The following is a 15,064-nucleotide window of genomic DNA, read 5'->3' on the forward strand; positions in this document are numbered from 1 at the left end:
GGGCGCAGTATAGACCTGTCTCCACGTGTCGTCTTGGGCTGACGGTAACTCGGTCGCTTCGGTCCCCCCCCCTCCCTCGGGTCCGGTGGACACGCCGGAGAAAGGTGCTGACGCACGCCTAGATTCGGACTCTTCTGGGCCACCGGCTCGTTAGCCTCGGTCCCGTCGGGAGACATGGCAGAATCTCCGCTCGTTCGTAGGGTTCCTCATGTTAAATGAGGTCAAATGAGTTCTGTCTGTGCAGAACATTCAATATCCTCATGACTGTGAAGGCTCATTCTGCAGTGACAGACGCGTCTTGACTGAAAGTCAAGTTTCATGCAGGGTCTCACTCTCTCGATCTGCGTCTGCTTACAACGCTCACAGAGGCCGGTGAGGAGGGCGGCTGACACACACACACACACACACACACACACACACACACACACACACACACACACACACACACACACACACACACACACACACCACAGTACAAGGATTGGGAGCAGTGAGAGACTCTCAGACAGAAACACTAGAGCTACTTGAACCTGTCAGCGAAGAAGGACAACAATGTGAGATTGAAAATTAATTTTGCAGAGCCAAAAAGAGAGAAAGGGAGTGGGAGTGTGTGTGTGTCTGAGAGTCTCCCACTGCTTCCAATCCTTGTACTGTGGTGTGTGTGTGTGTGTGTGTGTGTGTGTGTGTCTGTGTGTGTGTGTGTGTGTGTGTGTGTGTGTGTGTGTGTGGAGACATCTCTCTGTCAGAGAGAGAGTGGGAGAGAGAGAGAGAAAGTGATTGCACACTAGAGAGACATGGTGTGTTAAATTCATCAGGGTGGGTATACTGTAGGTGGGATGTTTGTTTGTGTGTGTGTGTGTGTGTGTGTGTGTGTGTGTGTGGAGGGGGGGGTTGTCACCGTTCATCATCACATTGACAGTGTGCCTGGGCCTAATAGAGTCCCACAGGACCCCCCCGTCCACAGCAGCAGGTTCTCCCTCTCTCCTGCTCCATCATCCCTCAATCATCCCCCGTCATCCGTCCATCACTATGGGCTGACGCGGGTGATCGGGGGGGCGGCGGGTCGTAGCGCTGAATGCCATCAGCGGATCACTCAGACGGCGAGGCCCAGGGCGAAGGTCAAGGCCGGAGCGCGGCAAGGTCACGGGGGTCAGAGGTCAGACAGATAGCCGTCAGTCTCACGGCCCCTGCCCCCCACCCCCACCCCAGCCCTTTAACCTTTAACCCTTCTGAGAACGTCGCCCGTCACCAAACAGCAGCCCGTTCTCACTGTAGTTGGACATCTCTCCCACCACGCAAATAATACATTTCTCTCTGTATCTCTGGTGTTATAGTGGTATATTCTCTCTGTCTCTCTGGTGTAATAGTGGTATATTCTCTCTGTCTCTCTGGTGTTATAGTGGTATATTCTCTCTGTCTCTCTGGTGTAATAGTGGTATATTCTCTCTGTCTCTCTGGTGTTATAGTGGTATATTCTCTCTGTCTCTCTGGTGTAATAGTGGTATATTCTCTCTGTCTCTCTGGTGTTATAGTGGTGTATTCTCTCTGTCTCTCTGATGTAATAGTGGTATATTCTCTCTGTCTCTCTGGTGTTATAGTGGTGTATTCTCTCTGTCTCTCTGGTGTAATAGTGGTATATTCTCTCTGTCACTCTGGTGTAATAGTGGTATATTCTCTCTGTCTCTCTGGTGTTATAGTGGTGTATTCTCTCTGTCTCTCTGGTGTAATAGTGGTATATTCTCTCTGTCACTCTGGTGTAATAGTGGTATATTCTCTCTGTCTCTCTGGTGTTATAGTGGTATATTCTCTCTCTGGTGTAATAGTGGTATATTCTCTGTCTCTCTGGTGTTATAGTGGTATATTCTCTCTGTATCTCTGGTGTTATAGTGGTATATTCTCTCTGTCTCTCTGGTGTTATAGTGGTATATTCTCTCTCTGGTGTTAAAGTGGTATATTCTCTCTGTCTCTCTGGTGTAATAGTGGTATATTCTCTCTGTCTCTCTGGTGTTATAGTGGTATATTCTCTCTGTATCTCTGGTGTTGTAGTGGTATATTCTCTCTGGTGTTATAGTGGTATATTCTCTCTGGTGGTATAGTGGTATATTATCTCTGTCTCTCTGGTGTAATAGTGGTATATTCTCTCTGTCTCTCTGGTGTAATAGTGGTATATTCTCTCTGTCTCTCTGGTGTTATAGTGGTATATTCTCTCTGTCTCTCTGGTGTTATAGTGGTATATTCTCTCTGTCTCTCTGGTGTTATAGTGGTATATTCTCTCTCTGGTGTAATAGTGGTATATTATATCTGTCTCTCTGGTGTAATAGTGGTATATTCTCTCTGTCTCTCTGGTGTAATAGTGGTATATTCTCTCTGTCTCTCTGGTGTTATAGTGGTATATTCTCTCTGTCTCTCTGGTGTTATAGTGGTATATTCTCTCTGGTGTTATAGTGGTATATTCTCTCTGTCTCTCTGGTGTTAAAGTGGTATATTCTCTCTGTCTCTCTGGTGTTATAGTGGTATATTCTCTCTGTCTCTCTGGTGTTATAGTGGTATATTCTCTCTGTCTCTCTGGTGTTATAGTGGTATATTCTCTCTGTATCCCTGGTGTTATAGTGGTATATTATCTCGTTCTCTCTGGTGTAATAGTGGTATATTCTCTCTGTCTCTCTGGTGTTATAGTGGTATATTCTCTCTGTATCTCTGGTGTTATAGTGGTGTATTCTCTCTGTCTCTCTGGTGTTATAGTGGTATATTCTCTCTGTCTCTCTGGTGTTATAGTGGTATATTCTCTCTGTATCTCTGGTGTTATAGTGGTATATTCTCTCTGGTGTTATAGTGGTATATTATCTCGTTCTCTCTGGTGTAATAGTGGTATATTCTCTCTGTCTCTCTGGTGTTATAGTGGTATATTCTCTCTGTATCTCTGGTGTTATAGTGGTATATTCTCTCTGTTACTCTGGTGTTATAGTGGTATATCCTCTCTGTCTCTCTGGTGTTATAGTGGTATATTCTCTCTGTCTCTCTGGTGTTATGGTGGTATATTATTTCTGGTGTTATAGATGTATATTCCAGTTCAGTAATTGGGTCACCACCCTTATCCAGACCTTGTTGGATATGCCCGATATGTCCCTCAATGTGATAGCTTAGCTACTGTACGTTTTAATAAGATTAAATGGTGCATTAATAATGCAACACACTGTCAGCACACCACAGCTTAACCCCTCTAGAGAACAATTTTACCCCAGACATGAGAGGGACGTAGGCCGGGCTTCTGTAATGTGAAGTAAAGCTGTATACAGTAGTCTGGTATGACCTCTGTCTGTCTGTCTGTCTGTCTGTCTGTCTGTCTGTCTGTCTGTCTGTCTGTCTGTCTGTCTGTCTGTCTGTCTGTCTCTCTGCCTGCCTGTGTGTCTGCCTTCCTGTCTGTCTGTCTGTCTGTCTGTCTGTCTGTCTGTATGTCTGTGTGTCTGTCTGTCCACCTGCCCCTCCCAGGCAGAACCTGGCAGAACCTGGCATAAACTGGTATAACCTGGCATAACCTGGTATTACCTGGTATTACCTGGTATAACATGATATAAACTGGCATAACCTGGAATAACCTGGCATAACTTGGTATAACCTGGAATAACCCGGCATAACCTGGTATAATCCAACATAACCTGGTATGACCCGGTATAACCTGGTATGACCCGGTATAACCTGGTATAACCTAGCATGACCTAGTATAACCTGGTATAACCTGGTATAATTTGGTATAATCTGTCATAACCTGTCGTGACCTGGCATGGTTATTCTGGTATATGAATAGTGTTTGGGGGATTGAGTCATGAGGCCGGACAGCCAGACGGACGGACAGACGCTGGCGGGACAGGCGTGTTCCAGACTCAATTGAAGCGATTTCTATATCTGCATGCGAGGAGCAGAGCCTGAGGAGAGATGTTCACCGCGCACTCACACAATTTATCTCTGAAAGTTTCTGTAGTTTCCTCTTTTTTCACCACCTGACCGGTGTGCTACCTCATCCCGCCCCCCGCCCCCCCCCTCCCACACACACACATAGATGCGGGCAGTGAATTGTGGTGAAGAAAATGAGCAGCAGACGGTGTATGAATAGTTCTTCTGTCTCTCCCACACTGGGTCGGCCGCCGAACTCCCAAACAAAGGAGGGATGGATGGAGGGAGGGAGGGAGAGAGAGAGAGAGAGAGAGAGAGAGGGAGGGATGGAGGGAGGGAGGGAGAGAGAGAGGGAGGGAGGGATGGATGGAGGGAGTAGGAGGACAGGCACGAGAGAAACAGGAAACGGGGTCCTTGAGGAGAGCGAGCGGAGGAGAGTTAGCAGGGGAGACCAGGAGACTGAAAGGAGTCTGTGGTTGTGTTGAAGACATGGCGGTATAGAAGTCTGGACGCTGGCCATGCAGCTGAGGGCTAGACTCCTGAGAAAGCTGGATATTGAAATTCACACTGCAAATGACACACACACACACACACACACACACACACACATACACACACACACACATTGTTTCTATGCTTTCAGCTTGGCTGGTAATCATGTTTGGTATAATAGCGGTGACTAACACAGGGCTTGTTCTGGCCCAGCGATCGATACGTCTCTGTTTGTGCCGGTAATGTGATGGCTGAGTGATTAGTGCTGCATTGTACTACAGACTTCCACATCCCTGCTTCACCACTGAACACTCTCCTCTCCTCTCCTCTCCTCTCCTCTCCTCTCCTCTCCTCTCCTCTCCTCTCCTCTCCTCTCCTCTCCTCTCCTCTCCTCTCCTCTCCTCTCCTCTCCTCTCCTCTCCTCTCCTCTCCTCTCCTCTCTCCTCCCCTCCTCTCCCTTCCTCTCCTCTCGTCTCCTCTCTCCTCCTCTCCTCCCCCCTCCCTTCCTTCTTCTTTTCCTTCCTCTCCTGTCCCCTTCCCCTTTCTTCTCCTCTGCTCCCTCCTCTCCCCTCCTCCTCTCCTCTTCTCTCCCCTCCTCTCCCCTCCTCCTCTCCCCTCCTCCTCTCCTCTTCTCTCCCCTCCTCTCCCCTCCTCGACTCCTCTCCTCCTCCTCTGCTCTCATCAGTATTCACACAGGAGGGGTGGATATGGGTTAATCAATGTCCACTCTCCCTTCTGTCAGCTACAATCTGCCCAAACCCAGGGCCACTCAACCCTGAAGGTGGCCAGTTGTACTGGCCTTATGTCACTGTATTTCCACTCTATTGTGTCAGCTGAGATACAATATGAACACAGTCTTATTGGTCAGTTTTTTTGCTGTATGCGTTGCACCAACAAAACAGCTTGTGTGCCTACAGTAGTTTCTGGTCACTCAGTTATAATAAACAGCCGCTCAGCATATACTGTAATAAACATACTGTTGATTCTCAGTGTTATAGTTCTGTTTTCTTCCTTCCTTTCTACCTGAGTCTCTTTCAAAAGAGCATCTTGTGATTACAGACAGCACTGTACATGTACAGAGTGCAGACATGAAAACGTTATGCTACCGATAAGGGCTTTCCTGATAGCACATTTTCACAATACTATTATCATGGCTAAAAAATATCCCGATAACAATATTAGCGAGATATCTGTAATAATGTGATCACCTAAAATGCATCTTTAACTGTATTTAGGTCCAATGTTTGTCTGTTTCTCTTCAAAACATCTGAAATTGCCTCGTATAGGCATAGTTAATTCAATGGTGCACATTTTATGGTTTTCAAAAGTCATTTTCCTCATTAAATTTCCTACACATGATACTGTATATCATGACGTGATTATTAAGATATTACCAAGACAAGGGAAAGGGAGTAGGAAACTAAACACATTGATTATTAAGATATTACCAAGACAAGGGGAAAGGGAATAGGAAACTAAACACATGATGCTGTATATCATGATGTGAGTATTAAGATATTACCAAGACAAGGGAAAGGGAGTAGGAAACTAAACACAAGACAAGGGAAAAGGGAGTAGGAAACTAAACACAAGACCAGGGAAAAGGGAATAGGAAACTAAACACAAGACCAGGGAAAAAGGAATAGGAAACTAAACACAAGACCAGGGAAAAGGGAATAGGAAACTAAACACAAGACAAGGGAAAGGGGAGTAGGAAACTAAACACAAGACCAGGGAAAAGGGAATAGGAAACTAAACACAAGACCAGGGAAAAAGGAATAGGAAACTAAACACAAGACCAGGGAAAAGGGAATAGGAAACTAAACACAAGACCAGGGAAAAGGGAGTAGGAAACTAAACACAAGACCAGGGAAAAGGGAATAGGAGATTAAACACAAGACAAGGGGAAAGGGAATAGGAAACTAAACACAAGACAAGGGAAAAGGGAGTAGGAAACTAAACACATTGGAGGGAGGTCAAAAGGTGGCTGTACTGTATAAAAACAAAGAGGGATCATTTGCAGAAACATACTGTTGATACACAGTAACGTTACTGTTAGTGGTTCATTACTGATACACAGTAACGTTACTGTTAGTGGTTCATTACTGATACTCAGTACTGTTAGTGGTTCATTCACTGATACTCAGTACTGTTAGTGGTTCATTACTGATACACAGTAGCCTACTGTTAGTGGTTCATTACTGATACTCAGTACTGTTAGTGGTTCATTACTGATACACAGTAGCCTACTGCTAGTGGTTCATTACTGATACTCAGTACTGTTAGTGGTTCATTCACTGATACTCAGTACTGTAAATGGTTCATTACTGATACTCAGTACTGTTAATGGTTCATTACTGATACTCAGTACTGTTAATGGTTCATTACTGATACTCAGTACTGTTAAATGGTAAATGGTAAATGGACTGCTCTTTTCCACCTTAGCGGCACTCAAAGCGCTTTACAATGGCCTCTCATTCACCCATTCACACACACATTCACAGTAGCTGCCATGCAAGGTGCTAACCTGCTCATTGGGAGCAATTTGGGGTTAGGTGTCTTGCTCAAGGACACTTCGACATGTGGACAGTCGGAGCTGGGACTCGAACCACTGACCCTTCGATCATTGAACGACCCGCTCTACCAACTGAGCTACAGCCGCCCCTATGTTAATGGTCCATTACTGATACTCAGTACTGTTAGTGGTTCATTACTGATACTCAGTACTGTTAGTGGTTCATTACTGATACTCAGTACTGTTAGTGGTTCATTGTTACTCAAAGTGACTTCAAGTAAGGGCAGTAGCGTCTGAACCGGGTAAGCCAGGACCAACCGCACGTTTTTTTGGGGGGTGCGCTTTCAAAGCCTGCCCTGATGGGAGGTTTCACAGCACCAGAAGGGCGCTGAGCAGTGGCATTTTTATATGTAAAAAACATACAGGAAAACTACAGTAGCCTAGGCTACTGATGTTTTTTTAACACATCAACAAAGGCCAATAATTTGAGAGCGAGCAAATAAGAAGACAATATTTAGGCCGAAACAACCAAGCTTTTAGGGACACACTAAATAAACTACAGAGACATTATATGACAACAATGGCCAAGCACCACAAAGAGGAATGACAGGACGATAAAATATACCCCCTTAGGGCACAGCACTCAATAGCCTACGCGCCTACTTCACTAATCAGTGTTTAGACTACTACTAGCCTACTAGGCTACTAGCCCTATTAGCCCACCGCTTCAGGAAGCAAAGTTCATGCTCTCGAGTGCTGATTAAATCTAGGCAAAGCAAAACGCACGCCATAACAACTGGTAATTAATCACAAAAGACCTACCTTATATCGTAACCCAAACTTGTTTAATCCACTTCATTTTGGAATCAACTTTCAGAAAATACTCTCCATTTTCCATGTTCATTGATGCTAGCTAGATAGCTAAAGTGGGTGTGATTGACAGGTGACGTGAATGATGGGACAGTCATGACAAGTTTTGATTGGATAAACCGTCCCAATGTTAAAATGTCAATGGGAATTCCAATGTAAGGACTTTGAGAACTGGCTTACCCTACGCCCACTTAGGACAGATTAGGTTACATTTCGACTGATGGCGACATTATTTGCGGTTTTGTATGTGTGGGCTAATTTGATTGGTTGATTTTTCTTTCGGTCTTGATTTCCGTAAGCCTGAATCCTTTTACCTGGCCTACAATGTTGAAGGAGTAGTAAAGGGAAAAATCATGTTTAGCCCTGTTTTCATGTTACTTATGATCATATGCAATGGTTCAGATCAAAAAGTTGACAAAACTAGCACTTTTGAGAAAGTTGATAATTGCTCTACCACCGTTTAGGTCATACAATGGATGTGGGTGGGCACCGTGAAAAATCATTCAAAAACATGTTAAACTCTTGATTTCAAAGACAAGAAGCTCAACGAGGGGGTAATTGGTGTCCGTTGGTGTTCTGACATCAAATTCGCCGCAAAGTATGAATCCTGTAGATTTTTATTGATCATTTTATGAAATCCATTGACTTGTATTGACGCGACCATTGTAGATGTGTACATCCGCAGAGAGGATTCAGGAAGCGGAACTACTTACGGTAGCTATTGTTATTGTTTATGTTGCTAGGCTACCTAGTTTGTGGAAGTTTACACACGTATGTGCTGTGACTAAATAGTTCTATGCTAAATATAAAAAAAAGCCTTTCCAGATGAACAAGAATCTTACTTTATGACGAATTATATGTCAGAACGCCAACTAACACCTCGGTGAGTTTCTTGTCTTTGAAATTGAGAGTACAGGGACTGTCAACGGACTGTAACGTAGACTGTATCTTCATGAGGACTGTAGGGGGAGACGGAGTACTACCAAAACGCTAAACACGGATGAAAATGAAGCCATATGGCAGAATACAAGACACATTTAAGTCAAAAACAGTCTTCACTGAATGAAGGCGCAAAAAACAAGTTTTATTTGGATTTGTATGGGTAAGCCAGGCTTACCCTGGCTTATAGGAGCAATCGCCACTGAGTAAGGGACAAGTTGTGGTCCATCAAAGACAACTACTGTTAGACTACTGTTAGTGTCGTAGTGATGATTGAGGAGTTTGGGAGAGAGTTTGTCTGTGTCTGTGTGTGGCTGGGTCAGAGGAAGTTACAGAAGCCGGCCTCTGTCAGAGAGCGCTTCTCATTGGCTGTTTGGCAGTTTGACAGATTGTGTTTGGCTGGGGAGTGTTCTCCCAGTGCCTGATCAATCTGTTTTGGCTAGATACCCCCTTCCCCCCTGCCCTCGACCCCCCAGCCCCCCACTGGGAAGAACCCGCTTGCATATGGACACACTTTAACAGATTGGTCGACTATGTAAACACAACAATCATATGTCATTGGTATCCTCCTCTGTTGGAGTGGAAAGGGAGATTTTCCATGATGTGGGCCTCCTCTGCTTCCTCTTCCCAGACTGCTTCCTAGACCAGACATGATCTCAAAACCACTTCCATGTGTCAGCGCTGGAAGAAGGGACGCATTTCGTGCACGCCTCGCGTTCTGGTCTTACCTAGCAGTTTAGCAACAGACGCCACACGAGACGTTCTAACTGACATTCTATAGGTTTGTTTGTGTTGCGTTTGCGTTGGCCTGTATCACTGGCGAAGAGGGGGTCTGAAGGTTCGGAAGGCCAGACACGCCGCCAGGATGCAGTTAGAACTCTGGGAACAGGCTGTAGTCGTTAGTCGTTAGTCCATTCTAGAACGTACGGAATCATTTTTCATTCTGAGAATACGCAGGGTCAAAATGGCATTCCAAACCGTTGGGGCCACGCCAAACGGGCTTGTTTTTCACCAAACACTGCTCGAAAGCGATGCAATTTCCATTGTCTCTCCCCACGGAGAAGGAGGTTGGTTTAATAGATACTACTCCAGGGTAAACTGCCTCAGCTCATCTCCTGGAGCCTCTTAATGGGTATGTTTATGACAAACCAGGGAGAAATATCAGGTCATGTGTTTTATGCCATCCCCCCAGGGAAGTGGACCGCACACAGAGAGATTGAGACACTATAATTCTGTGAAATAAACATCCTGTCGTGAAGCGCAGAATCAAACCCACTGTGATTTGTGGTTCATTATATTCTGCAGCCTTCATGATGGTTCCTGCTTATTTACGTTGCATTTCATTAGCTACATAGCTGTGTTCATCTCACCGGTTGACGGCACAACAGGCCGACGCTGGCGCTCGTAAAATGTCCGCCAACTTGTCCTCGTGGGCACGTAACGTAGGACCGCGACCGCCGCCGGGGCCGCGCCAGCCGGTCCCCACACACACACACACACACACACGCACACACGCACACACACACACACACACACACATGCACATGCACACACACACACACACACACACACACACACACACACACACACACACACACACACACACACACACACAGCAGTCTCATTATAAAACCAATTAACCCTCCTCCTATCATTATGAGCCTGGTGGGCGTAGAGGCAGATTGAGAACCTGTTGTCGTCCCAGTGGGCCAATGGCCGCGCGCCCCTGGCTCAGATTAGGAGACCCCGTTTGAGAGCAGATGAAATCCCACTCTGCGCAGGTCAGGGGGCCCACGTCTGTTCTGAGCTCTCGCCACAGTGATCTCATGTCCTCTGTTCAACTCTGTAAATACCGCTGGGCCTGTACTGTATCTTACTGCCTCCCTCCCTCTCTCTCTCTCTCTCTCTCTCTCTCTCCATGAGTCTCTTGCTCTCTCTCTCTCTCCATGAGTCTCTCTCTCTCTCCATCAGTGTCTCTCTCTCTCTCTCTCTCTCTCTCTCTCCCTCCCTCGCTCCTACTCACTAGACACCCTCTCTCTGTCTGTTCAGGACTCGGGAGAGTAGCTAGAAGAGGTCCTAATAAAAACTCTCTCTCTCTCTCTCTCTCTCTCTCTCTCTTTCCTCTCTCTACCCCCCCCCACATTTTATTTTTGATCTAATTTCACGAGTGGAACTCGGTTACCATCCCTGGTTTTCTATTCAGGAAATGTGGGAGATGGAAGCTGACTCGACTCAGTGTGGGATTGCGGTGAGGGGGGGGGGGGGGGGGGGCGAGAGACGGAGAGAGAACTACTGACTAATAGATGGCGAGTGAGAGTTTGAAGGCTTATAAGGTTTGATGTGTCTATTGAAGTTCATGGTGGGGGGTGGAGGTTAATGACAGCAGTGGGATCCAGTCTGGTCGTACCTCAGGTGACCGGACTGCTGCACGGGGAGCGCTGGTACTGTACTGTTCCTGCCTCAGGGATATATGGCTCTCTCTTTCTGTCTCTCCATCTGTCTCTTTTTCATCTCTCTGAGACATGTGAGACAAATGACAGTAGTCTACTAGAGTAGTATGACAGTAGTCTACTAGAGTAGTATGACAGTAGTCTACTAGAGTACTTGATGATTGTCGCCACTGTAGTGGATTCTAACCCGTGTCTGATCACACGTCGAATTTCCACATTTGTTGTTGTATCAGTTTTATCTCACTAATATCTCTGAATTCTTAGCACTCATTTAGACTTGGTTTAGTTTACAGTATCTAATGATGATCTTTTCTGCTGTTCGTCGAGCTCCACCTGATGTGTATCCTCTGTGTCTGTGGAAACACCAGGGTCTGAGTCTACAGGGTACTGCAAAATGAAGCAGCTAGAACAATGTGCTGTTTCCTGCATTATGGATGTGTCATTATGGCCTTATTAGTCCTGCTCAGCAGACAGACATGTCATAAACAGCAGCAGAAAAAACAACAACAACAACAACAACAGTAACACAGCTCTGTGGGCCACAGGGAGGGAGAGACCCTGGGTTCCTGCTCTGTTTGCATTCTCTTAATGAGTCCCAACAGATTGTGGTTTCAACATCGAGCCAAAGTCAAAATAGTCTTGTGGAAAGCCTGGCCCCCCAAACTGCTCCAAAACAGCACAGAGCATCCAGCCAACCCAGGGATGGGGGTAGGGAGGGACTAATGGGGGTAGGGACATGACCAAGCAGGGCTGAGGATACTGTACCATTTTAGGAGTTTGTCTGGTCATTGGGCCCTATACAGACCTTGTCTGAAGAATGTGCACTGGCACAAATTCCACGTCCACATTCTAAGGGCTCACATTACAGGATGTTTAAAATCTTAACCGATTTCAAAAGCGGGTTGCATCACGCACATAACTGTAAGAAGAATCTTAACAGACGTTCTTCTCGCGAATCTCAAACATGCAGACACAATACGATTACTGTAGAAAATAACGTCTCATCACACACTACAGGATATTATTGTGCCCGAGGGAGTAACAAACCACTGTTTCTCTTGTAAAGTAGTGACGTAATAATCTGAATATCAAACGTGTTTGATATTATCAGGGCAGCCCCAATGGGTGTGCAAGCTGATTGGGAGGTATAAGATTGGATCTGTAAAACCCTCATATTAAGATAATCTGGACCAAACATCGTTACAGACCAATGTTTCAGAGGAGATTTCTCCTCCGATTGCCAGCAGGGGTGAATTGGGGATAAATCGGCCCAAAAATCCTGTAGTGTGAGCCTGGCATAACATTAACAGAATCTGCAGAATGTGGGCACAGAATTACACATTCTTAAGCCCCAGACACACTGGAAGAGTCTGACGCTAGCGTTTTGAAGTACACCAATTGTTTTAAATAGCCGATCACTCACCAAAAGCGTTTTGAGGCGAGTCAAACTGCCTTGACGCTTCTACTCCGAACTTGTTTACACTTTGGAGCGTCAAATGGGGACAAATCAATCTAAATTAAATCAGCTCCCTATCAAAGCTGACGCCTGCAGTGCGCCATAGGAGCGTCAAATGAGGTGAGTCAAATGAAGCGAGTCAAATGACTCTTCCAGTGCGTTTGGGGCTTTAAAGCAGCAGTATGGAACTTCTGCACTAAACAGTACCTGTACAGTATATGCCAGCTACAAGCTAGCTACAAAATTAGCAATGAAAGGAAATTCCCTCCCCCAGGGTAAATTCAGTCAGCTACTGTCTCACGGTCTGTGGGTTTGGTTACCCATAAGGCCAAGAGTACCCTGTGTTGCTGATTGGATCTCATCACGTTAGTTTGTGATAGTGAACATGTGATTAAAGTGCAGAGGAGCAGGGTTGCTTGGTTACCGGTGCGGAGAAATGCGCTTCTGGTGTGAACAACCAGACTCCTGCTGGCCTGAGTCTTGATACTGCATGGCACTCTTGCATCCAGTCTGAACATGGCGTTAAATAAAATAGCTCTAGGTTGGATCAGATCCATCATTTGATTCTGTTTATAAAAGTTCCTTCTCTTAACAACTCCCTCTCTCTCTCTCTCTCTCTCTCTCTCTTTTTCTCTCTCTCCTTCTCTCTCATTCTCTCTCTCCTCTCTCTTTCTCTCTCTCATTCTCTCTCCCTCTCTTTCTCTCCTCTCTCTCTCTCTCCTTCTCTCTCGCCTTCTCTCTCTCTCTTTCCTCTCTCTCGCTCTCCTTCTCTCTCTCCTTCTGTCTCTCTCCCTCTCTCTTGCTTTCCTCTCTCTCTCTCTCTCTCCCCCCTTCTCTCTCTCCTTCTCTCTCTCTTTCCTCTCTCCTTCTCTCTCTCTCCTTCTCTCTCTCTTTCCTCTCTCTCTCTCTCCCCCCTTCTCTCTCTCATTCTCTCTATCTCCCTCTCTCTCTCTTTCCTCTCTCTCTCTCTCTCTCCTTCTCTCTCTCTTTCTTTCTTCTTGCAGGTGAGAGTGGACGGCCCCGAGGGAGGCGGGCTGCTATATGAGACTGTGACCGTCATGGCCGACGGCAGTCCCGTGCTGCGTGACATGGCCTTCTCGCTGGACCGCACCTCGCTCTACGTCATGTCAGACCACCAGGTAAGGAGGCGGGGCTGTCGTGATCACCCAGTTACACGTCAGCGGTTCCACACAGTTAACACCTGCATCATTATCACAATCGCTGGGGCTTACTCAGCCCCATCACAGAGAGACACTTGAATAAAGAGCCTCTTAACTTGTCACGGCCGTTCATTATCTGCATTCTCTTCCGTACGGCTCTTCAGAACATTCTTCTGTACGGTCAGAATGAACGGTAGAGTGGCTGATGGAGGCTATGGTAGAGTAGTAGAGTGGTAGAGTGGTAGAGTAGTAGAGGGGTAGAGTGGTTGATGGAGCTGGTAGAGTGGTAGAGTGGTTGATGGAGCTGGTAGAGTGGTAGAGTGGTTGATCAATCAATCAATCAAAGCTTTATTTGTATAGCGCATTTCATACCCAGAGGCAACACAATGCGCTTTACAGAGAACAAGGGAGGTGGGCATACGACCCACCTCTACATATTCCAGAGGGAAGCAAAAAAACAGTAATCACCCGGGGGCCAGATAAGTGAGCTGTAAAAATTCTTCCCTGACCCCTCTCAACAAGGCAATCGAGCAAGCTCCTGGAGTATAGTTAGTTTATAGGTAGTTTGTCTACCGGCTAAGAACATTTATAAAGCAGTACATTACATTAAATTACATTTCAGAGTAAGAGAGGCTAAAAAAGCATCATAGGAGAGACATGGCAAATACTGGTGTGTGTTTGCTATGGCCCAGGCCTAAAGCCGGAAGTGGGCTGGTGTATGTCTGTGTGTACGTGTGTGTGTGTTAACTAAATGCTACGACATCCACAGCAGACACAGGGGTATCTATCGGACTCCGGGAGGTCTGCTGGTGACAGTGGGGCATCCACTGGACCTGGTTAGAAGATAGGAGGGAGAGAGAGAGGCACTAGGGAGAGGGAAGGCAAAACAGGGTTAGTAGCACACAGAGCCATAAAAGCAACACAGATATTAAAACAGGCAACCTGGAGCAAGCTCCTGGAATATATTTGTCTAACGGCTAAGAACATTTATAGAGCAATAAATTAAATTAAATTAAATTTTCAGACCAAGAAAGGCTAAGAGCATCAGGTCCAGGCCTAAGCCGGATGTGGACTGATGTGTGTCTGTGTGTACGTGTGTGTGTGTGTTAACTAAATACTTCGACATCCACAGCTGACACGGGGGTATCTATCGGACTCAGGATGGTCTGAAGGTAGGAGGGAGAGAGAGAGGCACTAGGGGAGGCAGAAAACGGTTAGTAGCACGCTGAGCCATTGAAGCAACACAGCTGTCAGAACAGAACAAGCCTGTTTCAGGGTAACCAGCTTCTGT

The 15,064-nt window shown here is 46.1% G+C and overlaps 1 protein-coding gene across 1 annotated transcript in view; it reads left to right on the forward strand.

Annotated features, from left to right (window-relative positions):
- LOC311311576 (plexin-A2-like) overlaps positions 1 to 15,064 on the forward strand; it is a gene marked incomplete at both ends in the record, with an annotated part of 75,867 nt that overhangs the window by 4,433 nt on the left and 56,370 nt on the right. Inside the window, one exon of the mRNA XM_084441326.1 lies at positions 13,618 to 13,752. Coding sequence (XP_084297452.1) covers positions 13,618 to 13,752 — 135 coding nt within the window. The remainder of the gene's footprint in view (positions 1 to 13,617; positions 13,753 to 15,064) is intronic.

This window comes from Borostomias antarcticus, assembly GCF_949987555.1.
Source record: "Borostomias antarcticus genome assembly, chromosome: 7".
In the NCBI taxonomy this organism is placed as follows: Eukaryota; Metazoa; Chordata; class Actinopteri; order Stomiiformes; family Stomiidae; genus Borostomias; species Borostomias antarcticus.